Source organism: Sciurus vulgaris (genome assembly GCF_902686455.1).
Source record: "Sciurus vulgaris genome assembly, chromosome: 13".
Taxonomy (NCBI): domain Eukaryota; kingdom Metazoa; phylum Chordata; class Mammalia; order Rodentia; family Sciuridae; genus Sciurus; species Sciurus vulgaris.
The window spans coordinates 53,272,230-53,292,367 of record NC_136474.1 but is presented as its reverse complement, the minus strand read 5'-3'; the positions used below and the strand labels follow the sequence as shown (position 1 = coordinate 53,292,367).

Sequence of the window (20,138 nt, the reverse complement as noted above, 5' to 3'; positions counted from 1 at the left end):
CAAAGATATACATCAGCACCAAAGCAAAACAGTATGGCGTAGAAGATTAAAAATTCACAGGCAGAACACATGGAATAGCTAGTTCTGGCTAGGTATTCTTGGCATTTTTAGTTACTCTTCGCTTAGTTTCCTTGTGGGTTATTGTCCTGCAACTTCATAAGGCTCTTCAACTAAAAATCCATAATGTCGTTTGGCATGGAAGACCAAATTCGAATCAATGTACCACAGAACTGTCACTCACCCGCACCCCCAGAGATCACAGCATTGTAACAGTGAGAAAGTCAAGTTTTAATTATAAATCATTATTTCACTTTTAAATGAATTGGGTCCCTTTTAAAGTTATCAAAGGGGGGAAATAAGTTGATTCTGACTCTCATTTGGGTGGAGACCCAGGTCCAGGCAGTTCCGCTTAGAAGCCGTTACTTACATTCACCAGGGCTCCCACCTCACACGGCCCCACCAGCAACACAAGCACCTTGCACCTGCTTTCTTCCATCATGGTATCTCCATATGCCCTCACACACAATTCTGTTGGAAAGTCCTGCCCCTCATCAGAAGGAAAGCCAGACAAGTAGCAGGTTATTGCACAGAGCAGATGGAATGTGAGCAAGAGCAGTGACTATCTCAAGTGTAAAAAGGTCAATCAGCAATACTGAGGCAAAGCACCTCTGGGAGATGAAGAGTTAATCTCGGGGCGATTGTACGCCACTCTGCTGAGAGTACTAATAAGTGTATGACTTGGTGCCAATTCGGGTGGCCCTTTCCTTGATGGGAACAGTCATCCGTTAGGAACTGGACTGTCAACATATCGGCCAGCCAGAAAAACAATGAAAAAGAGTCTGAGAAACTGTGGTAACCAAGTTTTGCTGGCACTTTGTGGGGGTGGGTGACTGGAACTGCCATGGCCATGTGGAGAATACCAATGAGCCCAGGGCGTCCTGCAAAGAGAGGGACTGAAGAACGTCCCTCCACGCAACAGCCCTGAGGAGCAGCACTCTTCATGGATTCCTGTAGACATGACCACGGGATTCACTCAAAAGAAGCACCTAAGCACTGCAGTGCGGTTCCTTGGGTTCCAAGACCCCACAAGCACTCCTGACTCCTTTTCTTAGGGTTAAGGCAATTACATTTAGTACAAGTGCCTGCAAAGTCAATATTTTAAGATTTGTAAAAAAAAAAAAAAGAAATCAAAATTTAAAAAATCGTGCACCTTTTTAAAATCTTGTTCTTAAATCAAAATGGTAAACAGTTTTAAGAATCAACGAGAACTGTTTCAAGCATTCTTTGTGGATTCACATAAATCCTTCCCACCCCTCTCTTCAGAATTTATTCTGACTTTCGGGGAGCACATTTTTTAAAGGCTGCAACAACTGATGAACAATAATCAGAGAATAATCAGAGAATAATCAGAACAATAATCCTTAAAAATGTAAACTCAGCCAGGTGCACGCCTATAATTCCACGCTGAAGTAGGAGGATCAAAAGTTCGAGGCCAGCCTCAACAATTTAGCAAGATCTTCTCTCAAAATAAATAAAAGGACTGGGTGTATGTCTCAATGGTAAAGCACTGCTGGATTTAAGATTCAATCCCCAGTACCAAAAAAAAAAAAAAAAAAAAAAGAGAGAGAGAGAGAGAGGGTAAACTCAATCTTTGTTATCTGAGAATGCTTGAAATAGGAATAAAGCAATCCTCTGAAATTCACACTCAAAATTTTAATTCCTCATTCTAATGAGAACTTTGTACCCATTGTCCTCGTCTCAAGTACACAAATGAGACAACAAATGGTTTTAAAGCATAATAGTCTTCCTTCTTCTGTCTTCTGTATTTCTTTCTTTTCACACTTCATTCTGAAAAAAAAAATCCAATTTGAAACAAGGTAGTAAGTGGAGAGACAGAAGAACGCATAGGTAGACTATTATTTCCATAGGTGTGTTATTAACACAGTTTTGGGTAAGACAGCCATATGTGCATTGGTGATGACAGCATATCATAAACTGGGCATTATGGTTAACCCAGTCTAATGCACCTGAGGTCAATTTAAAGACTAAAATAAGGGGCTGGGGCTATAGTTCAGTTGGTAGAGTGCTTGCTTGCCTTGCCAAGCACAAGGCCCTGGGTTCAATCCCCAGCATCACACACACACAAAAAAATAATAATAATAATTAAAAAATAAAATAAGAAGGTGATGCAGACTGCTAACTGTTGGACTTTCTGGAATTCAAACTCCTTAGGCAGGACCATCTTCAGGAGCATGTGACCCATGCACAGGGCCCACATTTAAAAGGGCCCCACACCTTGGTTAATGATCAGCTGTCATAATTTTGAAATCCTTAATAATTTTTGAGCAAAGAGTCCTGCAATTCATTTTGTACCAGGACCAGCAAACTATATAGACAGTCCTGTCCCTAGGTTTCCAGATACTGTTTACCTACAATTCCCCCATAATTTTGTCCCCACCAGTCTCTATATTTTTAAAATTTGCTACTTCTTACCCCAAAATTATTAAAATAGCATTCAGATGAGCCCCCTGAAGCAGTCTCATTATTTCTTAACGTGTCTTATTTTTTATTCTCCAAATCAGTGTTGCCTATGATATAAATGGAGTTACAATTATATAGTGTGCTTCTCAGATTAAAAACTTCAAATAGAACTCATTGGCTATTTGGCTCAAAATTAAATGCACAGAGACCTAGATCGCAATTTATCCCAACTGCAGGATAATTCAAACCCATTTTCTAATAGTTATTCAAATTCAACTGCAACATAACAACAAACAAAACAAACTTTCAGCATTTCTTTGTAGTAGGAAGATTTCAAATAAAGGTTTGGGGAAATTTTTGTTTGCAAAGATCACTGGCTCAAGAAACATGATGTAAGTAAATGTTTTGCATTCCTGAAACGTTCCTGTGTCTATAGTGATCAGGTACTGAGAAGTTATTTCAAGTTCAAATATAACTTAGCGATTGCCACATGGTGCAGAATCTTTCCACCCCTACACTCCAAAAACCCAATCAGACAAGTGGCCGTAATCTGACTCCTAGCACACTGGGAGCTGCGGGGCAGGCAATGAGAGCTGCACTCTGGCCAGGGAAGGCATGAGTGACAGACCCGCAGCAAGGCGGTGGGGGTAAGTCCTTTTTTGCCTTAAGCTACAATGCGCAGGGCCAGGAGATGAAACTCTTGTTGCAGATATTTGTGCCTTCTTAAGCAGAATCTAGAAGGCAACTGTAAGATAGATGTAGATAGATGGGTGGTTCTTTAAAGTCTGAGCACTGAGCAAAATCAGAAGAGAAGGATAAAGAAGGCAGGAGAAAAGGGATGCTTTTGAGCCATATTCTCCACATAAAGATTTGTGACAGCAAGGAGAAATTACCCTATGGAGGTAAATCTGTCTGTACTTTTTCATTAGAAAAATCACTTACCCAGAGACTCAGTTGTTCAGGAGCAGATGAGGCTGGGCATTCGACTAGAGAGTAATGTGTCCGGTTCACTACAACCCGGTCACATCAACAAGTCCCCTTTGTTCTGGGGCAAAAGGAGCAAAGCAAATTGTGTTGATCCATTTCCAGTGAGCGCCAACACGTAAGAGAAGATTAACAACAGTAAAGGGGATTTGAGTGACACTGGAGAGAGCACTCGCAAGACCACAGGTGCATACATGCCAGTGAACCTTGGGGTTCACAGCCAACTAGGCTGCTCACTCTGCCTGGAAGGCGATCAGATTTGGGGTGGGGGTATGTTTTTGTTTTTGTTTGTTGGTTGTTTTTAGCAAAAAGCTAAAAGCACTCTTAAAGAGTATATATTTTTGTTCTTTTGGTGGTTTGCTTTTTAATTTCTCCGGCTGATGAAAATTGGAACCTGGAAAAGCAATTGAGTTTTTAAAATTAAGTCTCTGGAGAGGTAGGCAGGTGTGTGAATGAGCAGGGACAGAACTCCCAGAGGGGCTGACAGAGGCAGGGGCGAAGGGGTGTTGCCAGAGGCTGGCCTTTTCCAGGACCGCCTCTCCTGGGTGCTGGCCTGAACTGTTGAAAAGGGACCGTTTCCTGCCCACCTGGCTCCCTTCACTTCCTGCTTTGTCCCCTTCTTTTCTCCCACTCAGTCGGGCCACACACGACAGACAGCACTGTGGTAGCACCTCTGCCCCTTTGCCATCCAGCTACTGGTGAGTTCCAAAGTGACTCTCATAACTGCCTTTTCAATTTGTGAGTTCTCTGAGCTTCTCCCCCTTGGGGACAGCTTTCATGCCTCTCCTAGAGTGCCCTCACTGGCCAGTCCCAAGTGCTGTTTTCGTCTCTTTATTCTCTTCCTCTAGGGAGTGTAATGTCAATGTCATCCCAGCTGGGTTTTTCATAATTACACGATTCACTTAAAGGAGTTCACTTGGGCAAGGGACGCTTGGGGTATGGCTGGCTCTTCCCCTTCTGAAGCCAGCCCTTCCTTTATCCTACCACCCCGAATTGGACAGAAAATGGGTGTCTTTTTCCAAGTTGGAAGCAAAGCCCAGTATCAAACTGGAGGCTGAGCAGAGGTGCTGAAGGTGAAGGGAAAGTCCCCCCGACCCCATCTGCTGCAGCATTGCCTCACCGTCCATGCAGAACACAGGCTCCTGGGGACAGTAAGGGATGTGGGGGGAATAAGGGTCCCACAATATGTCAGGGGAGAAGCTGCAACAGTTGTAATCTCTTCAAGTACTGGGCTTTTTCGCCTAACCCTCTGCTGTCCTCTGTGGTGGATTCTTTGCTAAATGCCTCCTACACTTCTTTGCTGTCATGATTATCACAGGTATGGATGGATAAGAGTAAAAGTGTCAGCTAATGGGGTAACTGGGGTGACTGCCCTCCCTCAAGGGAATCCTGGGCCTTTCTTGCCAGAAGGAGCAGTTGACCTTAAAATCCTCACACCCCATCCCTTCTCATCTCCAAAGACCCAAAGGCATTAAGAGGAACCCAGACTGAAGGAAGAAAGGGTCTTCCTTGGCAGTAGCTGCCTGCTGCCATTTCCCCCATCCCACACTCCTCCTCCCCGACCTCTGTCCTCCAGGGCCAAGCCCAAGTAAGGAAGAGAGGGCTCAACGTCACGAAGACCCCCGCAAAAATATCCTTTCCTTAGAGCCTTCGGCTCTGAGGACCAGCGTCCCCTGCCACGCCCCCTTTTCCTAGGCCCGCTGTGAGCGCTCCCCCCTGCGGGCGGGAAGGTGACCAGAGCGCTGTTACATCCCCAGCCACCAGGGGCGCCTTTGGATTATCTGAGGGGGACCTCAAGGGTTAAGAGAGGGGGGACCCCAGGAGGGGCTCCCATGCCTCCCCTAACTTTTAAAGCGTCCTCATCCCCCACATCCCCTCGCCCCCGGCGCCCCAGCTGACCCGAGGCTCGCGTGGGTTCGCTTGGCCGCGGCCCCGCCCGGCGAGAGGCGCTCCAGGCTCCCCTGGGGCCGAGGTTGTCACGTCCCGCGTGCGGTGTCCCTCGGCCGGCGGCTCGGCTCCGGGCTCCTCCCGCTGGCAGCCGGCTCCCTCCTGGCGCAGGGTAGAGGAGGGAGGGACTGTCCCTCTCCCAGCCAGGCCCTGCCTGTTCCCGTCACCTATGCCAGTCACCTCACCGAGAGCTTCCCCTGCCACTAACTTCCCTCTCAGGCAGTCCGGGCTTCCTAGCCGGCCTCTCCACCTGCTCGCAGGAAGCGGGATCGCTCTACAAACCCATTTCAAAAGGCCATTCTGAAGCTACAGAGTACAAAATTGAAAAAGACTTGCCCGTTTTCCTGCTTTATGTTCAAAATATAAATGACATAAGTTGCACAAATTTTAAAATTTGCCTAAGGGAGTTAACTATTTTAGTCTTAATATTTTAAGGAACTTGAGTTGAGCCAAGCAACTTGGGGAGGCTGAAGCAGGAGGATGGCAAGTCTAAGGCCAGTCTGGACAATTTAGTGAAACCCTGTTTCAAAATTAAAAACAAAAAACAAATTTTTAAGGCTGAGGGTGTAGCTCAGTGGTACATAGCCCCACTGGGTTCAATTTCCAGTACCAAAAACAAAAACAAATAAAAAACCTTTAAAGGGACTTAAGGAACTTTGAATTTAGACATTTTTCTTTTCTAGGAATAATGGGAATAATTGTTCAGAAAAAAAAAAAAAAACAGAATAGTATTTGAACATTAAATCAAAGGAGATTAAGGATCTCTTGACCAGGAGATTTTCTAGAAGCATTCTTTCTTGGTTTGCAAATAAAGCTTGTCTAAATAAAGCCCCTCCCCACGTCCTCAGCAAGACTACAGGCCCTGCCTCTTACCCCTAAATTTATAAACTCTTCCATGGGAAGGGCTGGTTTGGTGACTTCTGATGCCCATTTGCTTTTCTTTTCAGTAAGTGTGGACCTTTGTGTAGAAGAGAGAACATCATGGTGGCTTTCAAAGGGGTGTGGACTCAAGCTTTCTGGAAAGCAGTCACAGCGGAATTTCTGGCCATGCTTATTTTTGTCCTGCTCAGCCTGGGATCCACCATCAACTGGGGCGGAGCCGAAAAGCCCTTACCTGTGGACATGGTTCTCATCTCCCTTTGCTTTGGACTCAGCATTGCCACCATGGTGCAGTGCTTTGGCCACATCAGCGGTGGCCACATCAACCCTGCTGTGACTGTGGCCATGGTGTGCACCAGGAAGATCACTATCGCCAAGTCTGTCTTCTACATCGCAGCCCAGTGCCTGGGGGCCATCATTGGAGCAGGGATTCTCTACCTGGTCACACCTCCTAGTGTGGTAGGAGGCCTGGGAGTCACCACGGTAGTCTCTTAAGCTCTTATTTGCAGACTAGGACTACAAGTTGCTTGCAGATTCTGATGAATGACACCCTCGTGGCCAAGAGACATTCATAAAATTGATACTTTAGTCCCTGGGAATTTTTAAGTGATTCTTGATAGAGAGAAACCTGATTCTGGCAACAATATCCATAGGAAACTGCTTGTTCTTGAATGACTTGAAAATAGCTGAGTCTAGGTAGCACAATGATGTTGGTTTTTTCCTCTCTCTCTCCATCCCAGTAACTGTACTGACTATATATTTAAGGCATTTTCATTACAATTATTTGTTCACTAGCAGAAGAAACAATTTTCTTTCACATTCATGAGATTTAAAATGATCTCCTTGAAAGGTCATTCTTAAACAAATTGACATGTGATCCTAGTTCTGTTCTTCACTGATTAGAAATATCATTTGTTAGCTCAGAACAAAAGTTGATTTTAAACACACGCCCCCCCCAAATTTTAACTGAGATATATATTAATTCATCTAAACTTAATAAATGGATTTAATCTTTGCTAATAAAATTGTCTCTCAAGAAAGTCTTTAATAAGTGCAGCAGTGGCACATTTAGCTTCCTTTGTAGAAAACAACATTCAGCACAAACTCCTGCTTGACCATTGTAAAAGTAATTATCTTCAACAGCCAAAAATGAGTGTAAATTTATTCCTTCTTTTTGGAAGAGAGAAAGGTCAGAGGTCTCAACTGGGGATGGGGTAGAAGATTCAAATTAACCATTATTTTCTATACAGATAAAATATGCCTTTCCTAATGATTTGCTGTCACAGAAATGTACTCTTCAATTCCAATGAAATGTTTTTTTCTCTTCAGGTTCATGGAAATCTTACTGCTGGTCACGGTCTCCTGGTGGAGTTGATAATCACATTTCAGCTGGTGTTTACTATTTTTGCCAGCTGTGATTCCAAACGGACTGATGTCACTGGTTCAATAGCTCTAGCAATTGGATTTTCTGTTGCAATTGGACATTTATTTGCAGTAAGTTTCCAAGTCCATTTAAATAATTGATTCATCTCATTTATCCTCACCCTAGAGCTGGCCCGAAGAGGTTGTGTTGTACAGCTGTAGCTCTTTAGCATCCCGCCTTATCAGTTCATTTTAGGTGGTCATTTTTGCTGACTATGTGATGAGAATGTTGATATAGAAACTAACATCTTGAGGTTCTTCTGACTTGACAGATCATACAGCAGATTGCGGGGCACCGGCTCTTTCAGCAATGTCTGAAGTTGCTTTCTTTTTTTCCTATAGATCAATTACACTGGTGCCAGCATGAATCCAGCCCGATCCTTTGGACCTGCGGTTATCATGGGAAATTGGGAAAACCACTGGGTAACTATCATGTTGATAATTCCTGTCTTCTTAGAGTTGAGGATAATTATCGATGAGGCTTTCTTTTTTCATTATCTTACTTACTAGTTTTTGTTGCATTTCCCCCAACTTGGACTCTCACTTTATTGCATCTTTCATAAAGACTAAGGAAAGTCTAGCACGGATCGGCTGCAAAACATCTCATCCTATATCTGTTCTGGCCTGCAGTAATAATCTTTTTTCTAAATGCTAGTCTGAGCACTGTGTCTGACAGACTGTAGCAGAATACACTGCACAGGGAGGTCGCCTATGTGGAACAAATCAGAATGAGAATGGTGTGGTGAACATAGTGTTTAAATGATTGAAAGAAAAGCCTTCCCAGAAATTACAGAAAATAAATTTGTTAAAAAAAATTAAAATGAAAGAAATATGAAAAGCAGTCCTTATCAAAAATATTTACCTTTTTATTTGTTTACAAAAGCATAACCCAATTAATAGTATGTGAGTTGGAAGCATCTGAAGTACAGATGGTGCAGAATAAATGGTACAAATGTTTATGCTATTATCACCATAACCATAGCTGGAAAAATAAATGACTCTCAGAAAAGGCATGTTTTTCAATCTCAAGTCTAACCTACTTATTAATGAGGTGGCAATGGTTCCAGAGAATTGTGATCTCCATATTTAGATTCCATGATCAAGTTTGTTTCCATTGGTACTTACAGCAAAGGAATTCAAATCCTTTGAGTCATGAGGCAGTCATGAAGGTCATTCATACATTGACTTACAATGACCAATATAAATAGACATTTGTAAGCCAGTCTCAAGTGAGACTAACATTTATATGCTGCCAGTATAACTCTGCATTTTTTTAAATCCATGAATATGTTATCTGAGTTTTGACCTTATGCATATGGTGGTTACTGACCTAGTCATACCCACTCCACTATGGTGTAATATTGCAAAGGAGAAGATATTGCACTGTTGCTACGTGTATTCACTCTATAAAAAGCATACTGAGTCTTTAAAAGTAATTTGTAATATTAAATAACAGAGTTAGTGTTCACAAGCAGAATTTTGGACACAGCCATGCAAAGATTCAGTCAACAATGTCATTTATAAGATTGGTCATTTTGCCACTGATATTTCTATTTCTATCTCAAAAGATCTGCCATGATAGGACAGGTGCAATGGCACATGCCTGTAATCCCTGCTACTCAGGAGGCTGAGGTAGGAAGATTGCAAGTTCAAGGCCAACCTGGACAACTTAGACCCTGTCTCAAAATAAAAAAATTTAAAAGGCTTAGGATGTAACTCAGTGGTAAAGGGTTTCTGGGTTCAAACCCCAGTACAACAACAACAACAAAAAAAAAAAACTTTTCATTCCACTTATTAAATTCAAACTATTTTGTAAGAACTTTTAATTTAACTTACACAAATAAAAGTGTTTTTTAACTACTTGCTGATGTTGTAAACTGACAAGATTCAGAGAATAGGAAAATTCTTAGCCTGCTGCTTAAATCAAAGATTTCCCCCCTTGTTATTTTATGCCATTAATATTACTAAAAATGAATGTCCACTTATAGCAATGGTTGTGTGGAATTTAAAATCAATTTAAGCTATCTTTGTAGACTAGAAATAACATCAGATTACAAAACTGTGATTTTTATATGGTATAACAATTTTAGTTTTCTTTATACTTTACATATTTTCTTTATTTTTTGCTATAAAAACTGCAAGATTTAAAAAGTCACTGTAGAGTACATATTCCTTCATTTTGGAATAGTGACCTGGCACTGAGATTTGTTTACTTTTGAAAACATGCAGCTAGTAGCTAGCTGATGTCCTTCATAAGTGTTGTGGGGAACTGCAGCAATTATTCAGCAGTGCCTGTTCTCCAGTGGGATTCGGAGCCTGTGAAACTGTACTGATCTAATGAGATCTTGCCGAAGGAACAAAGAGCAAAGACATTTAGAGGCGGTCTCTCATTTCTCCTTCAGAGGGTATATAGACGATAAAGTCACCTATGGGCTTTTTCATGTTCAGGATAAGGAGCTTGGTTCTTCCAGTCAACCTACCCAACAGTTTCCCTATTAAGACCATGTGTTCAGTCTCAGCTTAAAGCTTGAATTTTCTTTAGCTTTACAATAAGTCTGCTAAGTGTGATTAATTTCCAGAGGTTGTTTTAAGCAAGAAGCATCACATTTTTGTTCAAGTGGAAGAAGTATTGTATAGTAGAAAACTTTATAATGGTTCAAAAGAGAGGTTTGAAGCTAGACCCGAAATCCTAGCTCAACCACTTGCTAAGCATGAAATCTTAAGCAAGTTTCTTACCCTCTCAGACTGTCTTTTGTCTGATCTATAAAATGCAGATATTAATAATAAAATCTATCTCAAAGTTTATTGTTAGAATTAAGTGAGATGATACAAGAAAAGTGCCCAATACAACAGCTCAGGAAAAGTATTCAACCAACAGGATTTGTTTTCTAAGTGAACCTGTTGGAAGTGTGTCTAACATCCTGCAACATATATGTGCTCTAAAACAATTGTGGTTCATTCAAACTCAAAACTCAGTTTATTCTAGGCAAATAATATGCTAAAAGCTTCATTTATTGCATTTCTGTGAAATTGGTACACCTCGACTAGCTAGCATCCATAAATACAGGCTCTGCATTCATGTGTCAACAATACAGACTGTTCACCAAGTCACTATGGAGAGGAGAACTCCCTGCGATAACAGAAATGAATAAATCATGGAGTCTTCAATTAAATCAAATCACTGGATTTTAAAGAGAAAAAATAAGCAATATGAGGAATAATAACATAGCCAGTGGAGTCACCTACATCTTTAAATTGTCTAAGAAGCATGGGATGGAGCTGGTTATTATGAGCTGGGAACTATTAAGTACTTTATTGGGATTATTCCATTTAATCTTCACATTATGTGCACATTATTATAATCCCAGCTTTGCAGATGAGGAAATTAAGGCATAAGAAATTAAGTCACAGATGTAAGCACTTATGAAATTACAAAGTGATAGAACTGGGATTCCATTTGCCACGCTGTACTGAATAACTAAAGCCCCAAATGATTAAACTGTACTATGATCTTGATTATGCAGAAAACCAAAGCAAGATGACAATACTGAGTAAATAAGAGAAGTATTCTCCAGAAATTCTCTTTTTTTTTCTAATTTAGTTGAATGACTACTAGTGTCTTTATATTAACGATTATCAAAAAATGGGGGGCTGGGGACATAGCTCAGTTGGTAAAGTGTTTGCCTCATGTGCACTAAGGCCCTGGGTTCAATCCCCAGCACCACAAAAAAAAAAAAAAAAAAAAAAAAGGAAAATACATTTAGTGAAAGGAGGAAAATAGAAAGCATTTTTTGTTTTCTGTTTAAATGTTATTTAATAATTTATCCTCTGATGTGGCTTAGTTCCTTGTCAATTCCCCTCTTTTTTATGCATGACACAGTTGCTCTCTTTAATTTAACCGAGCTGAATTTTATACTGGTGAGTTGTTCAACAGAAAACCTTTCTTTCCTCACACTCTGTCCTCTTCCATCTTTCCCACAGATATATTGGGTCGGACCAATAATAGGAGCTGTCCTCGCTGGTGGCCTTTATGAATATGTCTTCTGTCCGGATGTTGAACTCAAACGTCGTTTTAAGGAAGCCTTCAGCAAAGCTGCCCAGCAAACAAAAGGAAGCTATATGGAGGTGGAGGACAACAGGAGTCAGGTGGAAACTGAGGACTTGATTCTGAAGCCCGGAGTGGTGCACGTGATTGACATTGACCGGGGAGAGGAGAAGAAAGCGAAAGACCCATCAGGAGAGGTATTGTCTTCGGTATGACTAGAAGATAGCACTGAAGGCAGAAGAGACCCCTTAGAACAGTCCTCAGATTTCCTTCCACCCATTAAGGAGACAGATTTGTTGTAAATTAGACATGTGCAGATTTGTCATTTCATGTCATATTACTCAGTCTAAATCATAAATATTTCATTATTTACCAAGGAGGAAAGGAAGAAACCTATTGTAAATTTCACAAAAAGAAGTATTTTGAACTCTATATCTAGTTTACCTTTTATGGACTGTGTATCTAGTTATCTTTCATTAATAATCAATTTAAAATGTATGTCAAGATTGGGCTAAGTCTTGCCTGACAAAATATATAGACACATCCATCAAATTATTCCTCCTCTACCAGAAACTTGGTATTGTCAATTCTCAGTGAATATTTTATTTCATGAAATTGAGTTGAATAATGACAAAATGCAGAATGTCACAGGGTTATGCACACTTGAGATAAATTTCATTAAGTTCTTTTATGGGCAATCCCTTATTTATAAACTACCTCTGCAAAAGAATATTATCAAGGATCATCGTTAATTGTTTCCATTTAGATTGTAAATACCAACTTTCAAACCCAATTCCAAATCATTACAATCCTTCCTCTTCCTCACCATCCAAGATAATGTGAAACTAAAGTCCAGAAATTGGAAAAGAAAATTCTGAAATCCTACGTATTTATTAGTTTCACCTAATAAAACATCCCAACCGTAAGAGACACCTATTTGGATTCAGGACAAGCAGATTCGTGAACTCTTAATGGGGGTGGGGAAAAGTTGTCATCATGCAAAAATCACAAGGCAAAAGGAAATCTGGTATCAAATGGTCGCTCTGTTTTCAGTGCACGTCCTCAAATGCACCACACAAGGTTAACAAACTAAACTTTAAAACGCTTAACCACTTTGCTTATTGTTTTTAGTTTATTGGTAAAAATGGGGATTTTGCTTGTAACTTTGGTTATCTATATGTAAACATTAGCCAAGACAGAGTTTTCACAACAAGAACTTAACTAGTTGAAGCCTGCTATTTTACTGGTTATGAGTCCTGCTCATTCTAGAAGGTGTAAATTGGTTCTGCCCAGATCCAACTCTGCTGCTCTCTCACTTCTTGTGACATTTGTTGATGATTTTTACTGCACGCGTAATGATATTTGAGTGAATTAAAATGTATGACAGACAAGGCAGGGTATGGTGGCCGAACAGGAAGGTGAGGGCATCTAAACACTCAGTTTTCAAAGCTATTTGACAAACCCTTCATTTGTTGAGATTTTGTAAGATGTCTTTAAAGTATTTTTGTTACTGACCACTTTACTTGTTAAAATAATTTGTTTTTCCTGCACTGCTTTGCCTTTGTCCATAGAATGTTCTCTGAAAACCCCAGTTCCTATCACATTAACCATCTAGTCTTGACTCTATCTTAGGCAAAGAGCTACAAATGTCAATTTCACTGAACAAAAGCTAGTAGTAGAAAAGCAAAGACCCATCACAGCGAGGAGTGTCTTATAAATAGCTCCTAATCAAGGGCTTTCTTCTCCCAAGCACAGTTCCAACCTTGTGTCTCCTTTTAGTGTTGATGGCAGTTGTGTGTCTGTGGCTGTGAGATAATGGACCACTATTAAACCTGATTCTCTTTGGTGCTAAGAAAGAATGACGTGTGAGCTTCCCCCAGCATCCCAAAGCCAGTGTGATGCTTGCATGTGCCCCTGGCATGTTTGACTTGTATTTTACAGCAGTTGCCCACAGCACAGGTCCCTGCCTCAGGGGTTCATATGGGTGCCACCCTGTCCCACGCCACACAGTACACCAGAGACAGCATGGCACCCATATAAACCAGGGTGCAAATCTGCCTAGCATGGCTTATGCCCATTATGTCAAATGTTTGCACAATTTGCCACTAAAGGCTTGAGATCAGGGTGGTTCAGTTCAGAAGGCAATATCAACCATCAGCAAACATGTCAGTTCCAAAATAAATTTAGTTAACAAGGAACAAACAGATTTCTGAATATGCTCACAAAATGCTTGCTTATTATCATTTTTATTCTGCCGTATGCTTTTTACTACATGTACACTTATTTTTACACTCACTTGCAATTATAGCGTTCAATAAGTTGGGGTTTCAAAAAAAGAGTGAATGATGTTTTTGTATTTGTTCTCTAGCAGCTAGCAGAGCACATAGTAGGTACTTAAAACAAGTGTGTTAGTGTAAAAGGGTATAAATTTCATATGGGGTTTAAGAATGCGAATAATTTCCTTTTCATCTTCATTTTGCTCAATATTTAAAAAAGCATGATTTCCTGTATTATTGAAGTAAGGCAATATAAACACGGAAACTATAAAATATATTTTTACCTTCTACTACATTTAGGGTATGAAGTGAATGAAAGCTTTAGCGCTCTTTTTTCCCTGCATGTGAGACAACATATTTTGTATTTCACTCAAGGCTCTGCCAGTAAAAAGTAATGAAATTGTACCTTTCTAATGACATCTATGCAGCAGGGGTCTGCTGCCTTGTGGATGGCACCAAATTATCCAAGTGTATTAGCAGACTAGAGCTTTTTCCTTTAATCCCTTCTTATTAATGAAGTGCATAGTGCTGTTCCCAAGAGACTGCTGCTGACAGATACACAGAGAAGAGATCAGAGAGGAAAAACCAGGAAGACATAAATGAATTATACCCAGACATGGGACAATGCCAACTGCCTCTTCCCTGAGGAAGCGCATACAAACACCCCCAAGTTAGAAGGGGGTCTCTATACTGATAATGCAGAGTTGGTCAAAACGGTATGAAACAGGTCTGGCTTTGTTGTTGTTGTTGTTGTTTTAAGTGTTTGAGTCTTTCTTTAAAACTTAGAGCCCCAATTGTGAATGTATGTTTCTGCCGTTGAAGTTGACGTTTTCTTCCCAAAGTCCTCAGCTTTTACACTTGGAAGAAAGTATTTTCAGGAATCTAAATAGTTGTTCCTGTCATTTGACACTTTCCTTAAGTTCTCCTGAGCATTGTCCCGCTAGAGCTCAGAGGCACGAGTTAGAGCTGCAGCCCAGTGTTAAGATTTTACAAGATTAGAAATATTTGGAAAATATATAAGATGGAAATGAGCTGTCTGTTTTATTGGAGGTCTGATTCCAAAAAGCATAGAATATTCTTCTAGACCATGAACCTAGGCAACACGTATATTGGTTTAAACTTGACACCCATAGGGAAATTCCAAACTGGAACAGCAAATTCAAATGCTAAAATTCATCCTGGCAAGGCCCTTTTCGGCAGCATGTTGACACCATACACACAGATGAACATGAGACAGAGAAATTGCCTTTGTGACAACTGAAGATGACAGTCTGAGCTGAGCAGACAACCTTATCAAAAGATGCAAAAGTCAATAAAAATTCTTAGCATATGCACTGTACAATATGTGAATTCAGAACATTTTGTACCTGAAGGTAATTGGGTCTTCCCCAATATGTTTATGGCATGAAAATTTTTTGGAAAATGTGGCTATGCTCTGGAAAGTGTAATGTAACAAGAATCACTTTCTTTACCTCAAATTTTGTGAGTTTGCATTTATGTTTTAATACTTTTCAAATCACTCTGAAACAGCACTAACTTTTGAACCCCATGATTCTGTGAAATAAATGGAAGACATTTAATTCAAGAATTAAAATCTGTGGCTACTCACTTTCCCAAATGACTATCAATAGCATGTGAAAATAATACCAGGTAAATGTTATACTGCATGTGTAGTGAACATTTAATTGAAAAGCAGTTACAGTGTTACCTGTTTATGTTGAGAATCAAAGCGCTAAAAGCTACACCTAATTTATATAACCATTAGAATGCATCTCTAGATTATTTTCAGGATTAATTAAATAAACATGCAATTTATGAATATATATACATAATTATTTATCACTTTTATGACCCAAATCATAATAAAATTGTAATTCATGATAAACTAAGGAGAATAGACTGAACATATGGTTATATTCACAGTTATTTATTAACTGAAATGTTATTCCAACATTAGAGCTAATGTTAAAAAGATTTCAACTGTAATGTCTAATATTTGGAATAAACTATTAAAATGTTAGCATTGTGGTTGACTTCCACAAATCATGTTGCATCTTATAGTATTCAGCTTGTGCAAATAAACTTTTAAATGTTTCAAAGGTAAACATTGTGTCTAAAGGTGTTCAAACTCCATTCACAGCTTTTGCAAGTTAGAGCTGATGAGATTCCTTTAAACTAAATAGGAGGTTTAGGTATCTGAGTGTAATTAGCACCAAATGAAATGGTGGCAGAATCCACGAGATCAAATGTAGTTTTTGAAAGCCTGCAGAGTACACACTGTGGTAGGTCCTGATAGAGTCAGTGAAAATTATGTTTTCACAGGCTTAATTCAGAATGTCTGCACCAATGCAAAATGGACCATGGGATATCAGCTCTCATTACAGTGAGACTAAAAGTGAAAACTCCACTGCTGCTAGTATTGCTAAATAGATGATCCATCCTCGGGGCATTTGGCAGAGTCTGCCTACCCAGATGGATAATGTAGGCTCAGTGAGTACTGGTTTACCCACTTGGGTTCTTGGTTTGAGGGCCCTCTCAATTTTGAGAGGTTATAGACGCTCAGTGGAAGACTGGGAATAATCATATACGTAGTGTGCAACCTATCAGATACAGCGACAATGACGCCTAGGAGCCAGGTACCTCTCAGCAATTGTGATATTGAAATGAAGTTGTTTGTCTAGGTATCCATCTCTTTCACCAGAGTCTAAACTCCTAAAGGGCTAACACTTTGTTTTATTATCTTTCCCCATTCTCATGCTCAGCCTTAGCCTTTGAGGCTTGACATTCCACTCAGTAAGTTCTTGTTGCTGGATGTGGTGACATACTTCTATAATCCCAATGACTTGGGAGGCTGAGGCAGGAGGATTGCAAGTCAAGGCCAGCCTCTGTAACTTAGTGAGAATCACAGCAACTTAACAAGATCCTGTCTAAAAAATACAAAATGAAAAAAGGGCTGGGGTTGTAGCTCAGTGGTAAAATGCCCCTGGGTTCAATTCCAAGTACCCAAAAACCAAAAATAAAAACAAGTAAGTTTTGTTGTATGATAAAGAAATTAATTACTATCTTACAATCATTAGGAAATGCCACAAAACACTTCAATATTTTTTTTTTGCTACATAGTCATATGCTAAATATTTGAATTCTTATAGTTGCAGGTAAAAGCCCAAAATTAGCTCAAACACTAAAGAAAAAGAAAAATTCACACAAAGAATGAAACACTAATTGGATTTCTAAAATTTATACCTAATGTGTAAGCAACAAGACATGTTTTCATTGCCATATTTATACAATGCCCAGATGTTCGATGGAATTTAACTCACTGAGTATTTCAGCAAGAGAAGTGTTTTAACAAGCATGGAAAGCTGGAGATATAACATCAGCCTGCTTTTAGATAATTACCCTGCTTGGAAACTGTCCAAAACAATATGTCACCTGAATTAATTCTTAATATTTTTCAGTTTTTCTATTTCTTCATTATTTGGGTTTAGGGAAACATTGAGTACCCTAAAAAGCTGAGTTGAGTTCTACCTCCACATGTTCAGAAGTCTCTGAGAAAACAAGACATTGATGTTTACAACCTTTTTGCATACCACAAAGAGAGCACATAGGTAGTGCCCAGTAAATGGAAGGTTCATGAACATGGATGGATAGAAGAAACACTCTGACCTGGAGGTATTAAGTTAATCTGTGAGCAAAAGGAAATCATAGCCTGTATTCCCTTTTCCCCTTCCAGGGCCATTTTTCACAGAAAAGCTATAGATTATAAAAATATTAGCCAAGGGGAAGAAAATGAATGAATTATAATAATTATAAGTTATTAGTCCTTATATATGGCGCCTTAGCACTGATCAATATTATTCTAAATCATTTAATCTTCAAGACTCATTATGAGGCAGGCATTCTTGTCATTCCCACGTCCGAAGATGAAGAAACCAAGTGTCAGGGGCAATAAGTAGATTACCCCAAATCATAACTCACAGTAAAGCAGAAACTGAAACCCCATTAATCCCAATCCCCCACATAATTCCCCTAAATCACACAAACTTCTCCCATTTGTCTGTCAGCCTAATTTCCCATCAGGCCACATTTCCCATCAATGGAAAATCCCTATTGGGAAGAATCCTCATTGACCCACATCACCACAGGACAAAAAATTAATAAACGAAATACTTCAGACCTGGAATAGGAGTTACAGACTTTAAAACAGAGGTCTCAAATAAGAGGCTGGGGTTAATACTGCAATGGATTTACCCAGGACTTCAGATAATTTAGGAAATTTGGGATTTATTTTTTTCATAGGAAATATCATCCAGACCACTAAGATTTTTTCACTTGATCCAGAAAGGACTGGAGTTGAGGATTACTCGCAAACTTGCTGTCAAGTCTTTTGCATTTTAATAATAACAATGTAGCTTTCCGTTGTCCAGCGCATGCTCTGCACTTGTTCCTCATAGGAACTTTAGGAGGTAAGCACTGCTCATGTTCCCTGTTTTAAAAATGAGAAGCCGTCTAAGGAAAGCAGGTAACTTTTTCAAAGTCACAGGGTGGCTGTGTGATAGAAGTGGCACATGAAACCAGGCAGCCTGTCCGCAGCTCTCTGCTCCCAGCCACCACCCTGCATGGTCTCTGCGCTGGGCTGGTTTCAGTTCCAGTAGTGCCGACTTTCATTATCTGCTTTTTCCAAGCCTTTGATTTTTCATATCCAATAGAGATTGCAATACATTGGAACCTCTCAGTCATTGCCAACCTAATCTCTGATTATCATTTGGACCACCTCCGAAGCAAGATTTAAACACTCAAGTGCAAATGCCACAAAAATAAATCAGCTAAACTTACAATGTTAAGTTTATTTTTGAAAAGGACTTTGAATGGCTAAGAAAACTCTTCAGTGAGCAGGGTTGGGACAGATCACTCTTCCACAATATACCTTCCACATTGTGCTCAAAATTAGTTCTTTGATTTGCCTAATTTGACAATTTCTCTTTGCCCTTCATTGAGGCTTCTAATAAATTAAATATATTTATTACACATCATTTATTTTAGTAAAACATTAATAAAGAAATCAGCAAATGTTTGGCAATAATCTGAGCTATGGTATGATCCCTGACCTGGACCAGCCTATAGAGTTAAAAGGCTACTTTCACAAAAATAAAACAAAGCAAAGGTATTTTTGAATGGGTCAAATTGTAACCTTGTCACACTGGCAACAAGTTTGGGAAGTAACTGGATGAAATGTCTGTTACCAGTACTTTCTACTTCCATAAGAGAAAGATTTGTCTATCTAACATAAGACCGAATATACCTATTACCACCTTGTTTCCAGAAGGTAGGACTGTGGCCTCAGTCCCTAAATAAGTCAACTCCAGACTGGCAGAAGTAAATAAGTAAAATCTTTAAAAATGTATTTCCAATGACTCTGGAAAATTATTTGCTTAAATTTTAGGCTCCCAGAGGAAAAAGAAAGGAAGAGGAGAAAAAGAAAGGAGGTAGTCAGTAATCATTCAGTAGCAGTGAAGTAGACAGAGAGGGGTTCTCAGCTCTCCTGCCCCCACCCCAAAGTAGGAATTACTAAAACAGCAGTTGCCCCTGTACAGAGAAAAGTCCCTGTGCTTACTCAGCATGCTCTTGTCATTCTATATTTTAACTAGCACCCCAAAGGGAATTGGGCTATGCATTATCTTTGACAAACATAAACCCTTATCTCAATTTTAATTGTTAAAATGTCAGGACAAGGGAAATAGAGTCTTCCTGTAAGATGAAGGACTCACTAAATCTTGATTTTCATCCAGTAATGCAAAATAAAAGCAAAGCCCCCCCCCCACTTCCTTTCAAGATGTCTAATCTCTAAAATTTGTTTCTTTTTAAAAAAAATGGTTATGAGGCTAAATCTCAGGGCTCCTGGAAATACTTCACCATATTAAGCTACTCCAAGGTTTCAATGTCAAAACTTATCACAAAGGACTTGAGTTTTATCTCATTGTTCCAAAAGCTGATATTATGGAAACAGTTGAACTGAAGAATGAGAGCAGCTGAGATTTCTCTAGTGACCTGCAATAAAGAAGAGTTGAGAAATACCAATATAGATTATTCAGCCCTGTGGTGTT

The 20,138-nt window shown here is 39.7% G+C and overlaps 1 protein-coding gene and 1 long non-coding RNA gene across 2 annotated transcripts; one reads left to right on the top strand and one right to left on the bottom strand.

Moving 5' to 3' along the window:
• Positions 1-1,693: 1,693 nt before the first annotated feature.
• LOC306642851 lies at positions 1,694-3,940 on the bottom strand. The gene is made up of 2 exons (XR_013758704.1): positions 3,424-3,940; positions 1,694-1,848 (listed from the first exon to the last, which is right to left on the bottom strand). It is a non-coding gene; the product is annotated as an uncharacterized lncRNA (long non-coding RNA).
• AQP4 (aquaporin 4) lies at positions 2,983-16,133 on the top strand. The gene is made up of 5 exons (XM_079108655.1): positions 2,983-3,128; positions 6,360-6,774; positions 7,621-7,785; positions 8,056-8,136; positions 11,695-16,133. The coding sequence occupies exons 1-5, from the start codon at positions 3,097-3,099 to the stop codon at positions 11,971-11,973; spliced, it is 972 nt and encodes a 323-aa protein (XP_078964781.1). The 5' UTR covers positions 2,983-3,096; the 3' UTR covers positions 11,974-16,133.
• The last annotated feature ends 4,005 nt before the right edge of the window (positions 16,134-20,138 follow it).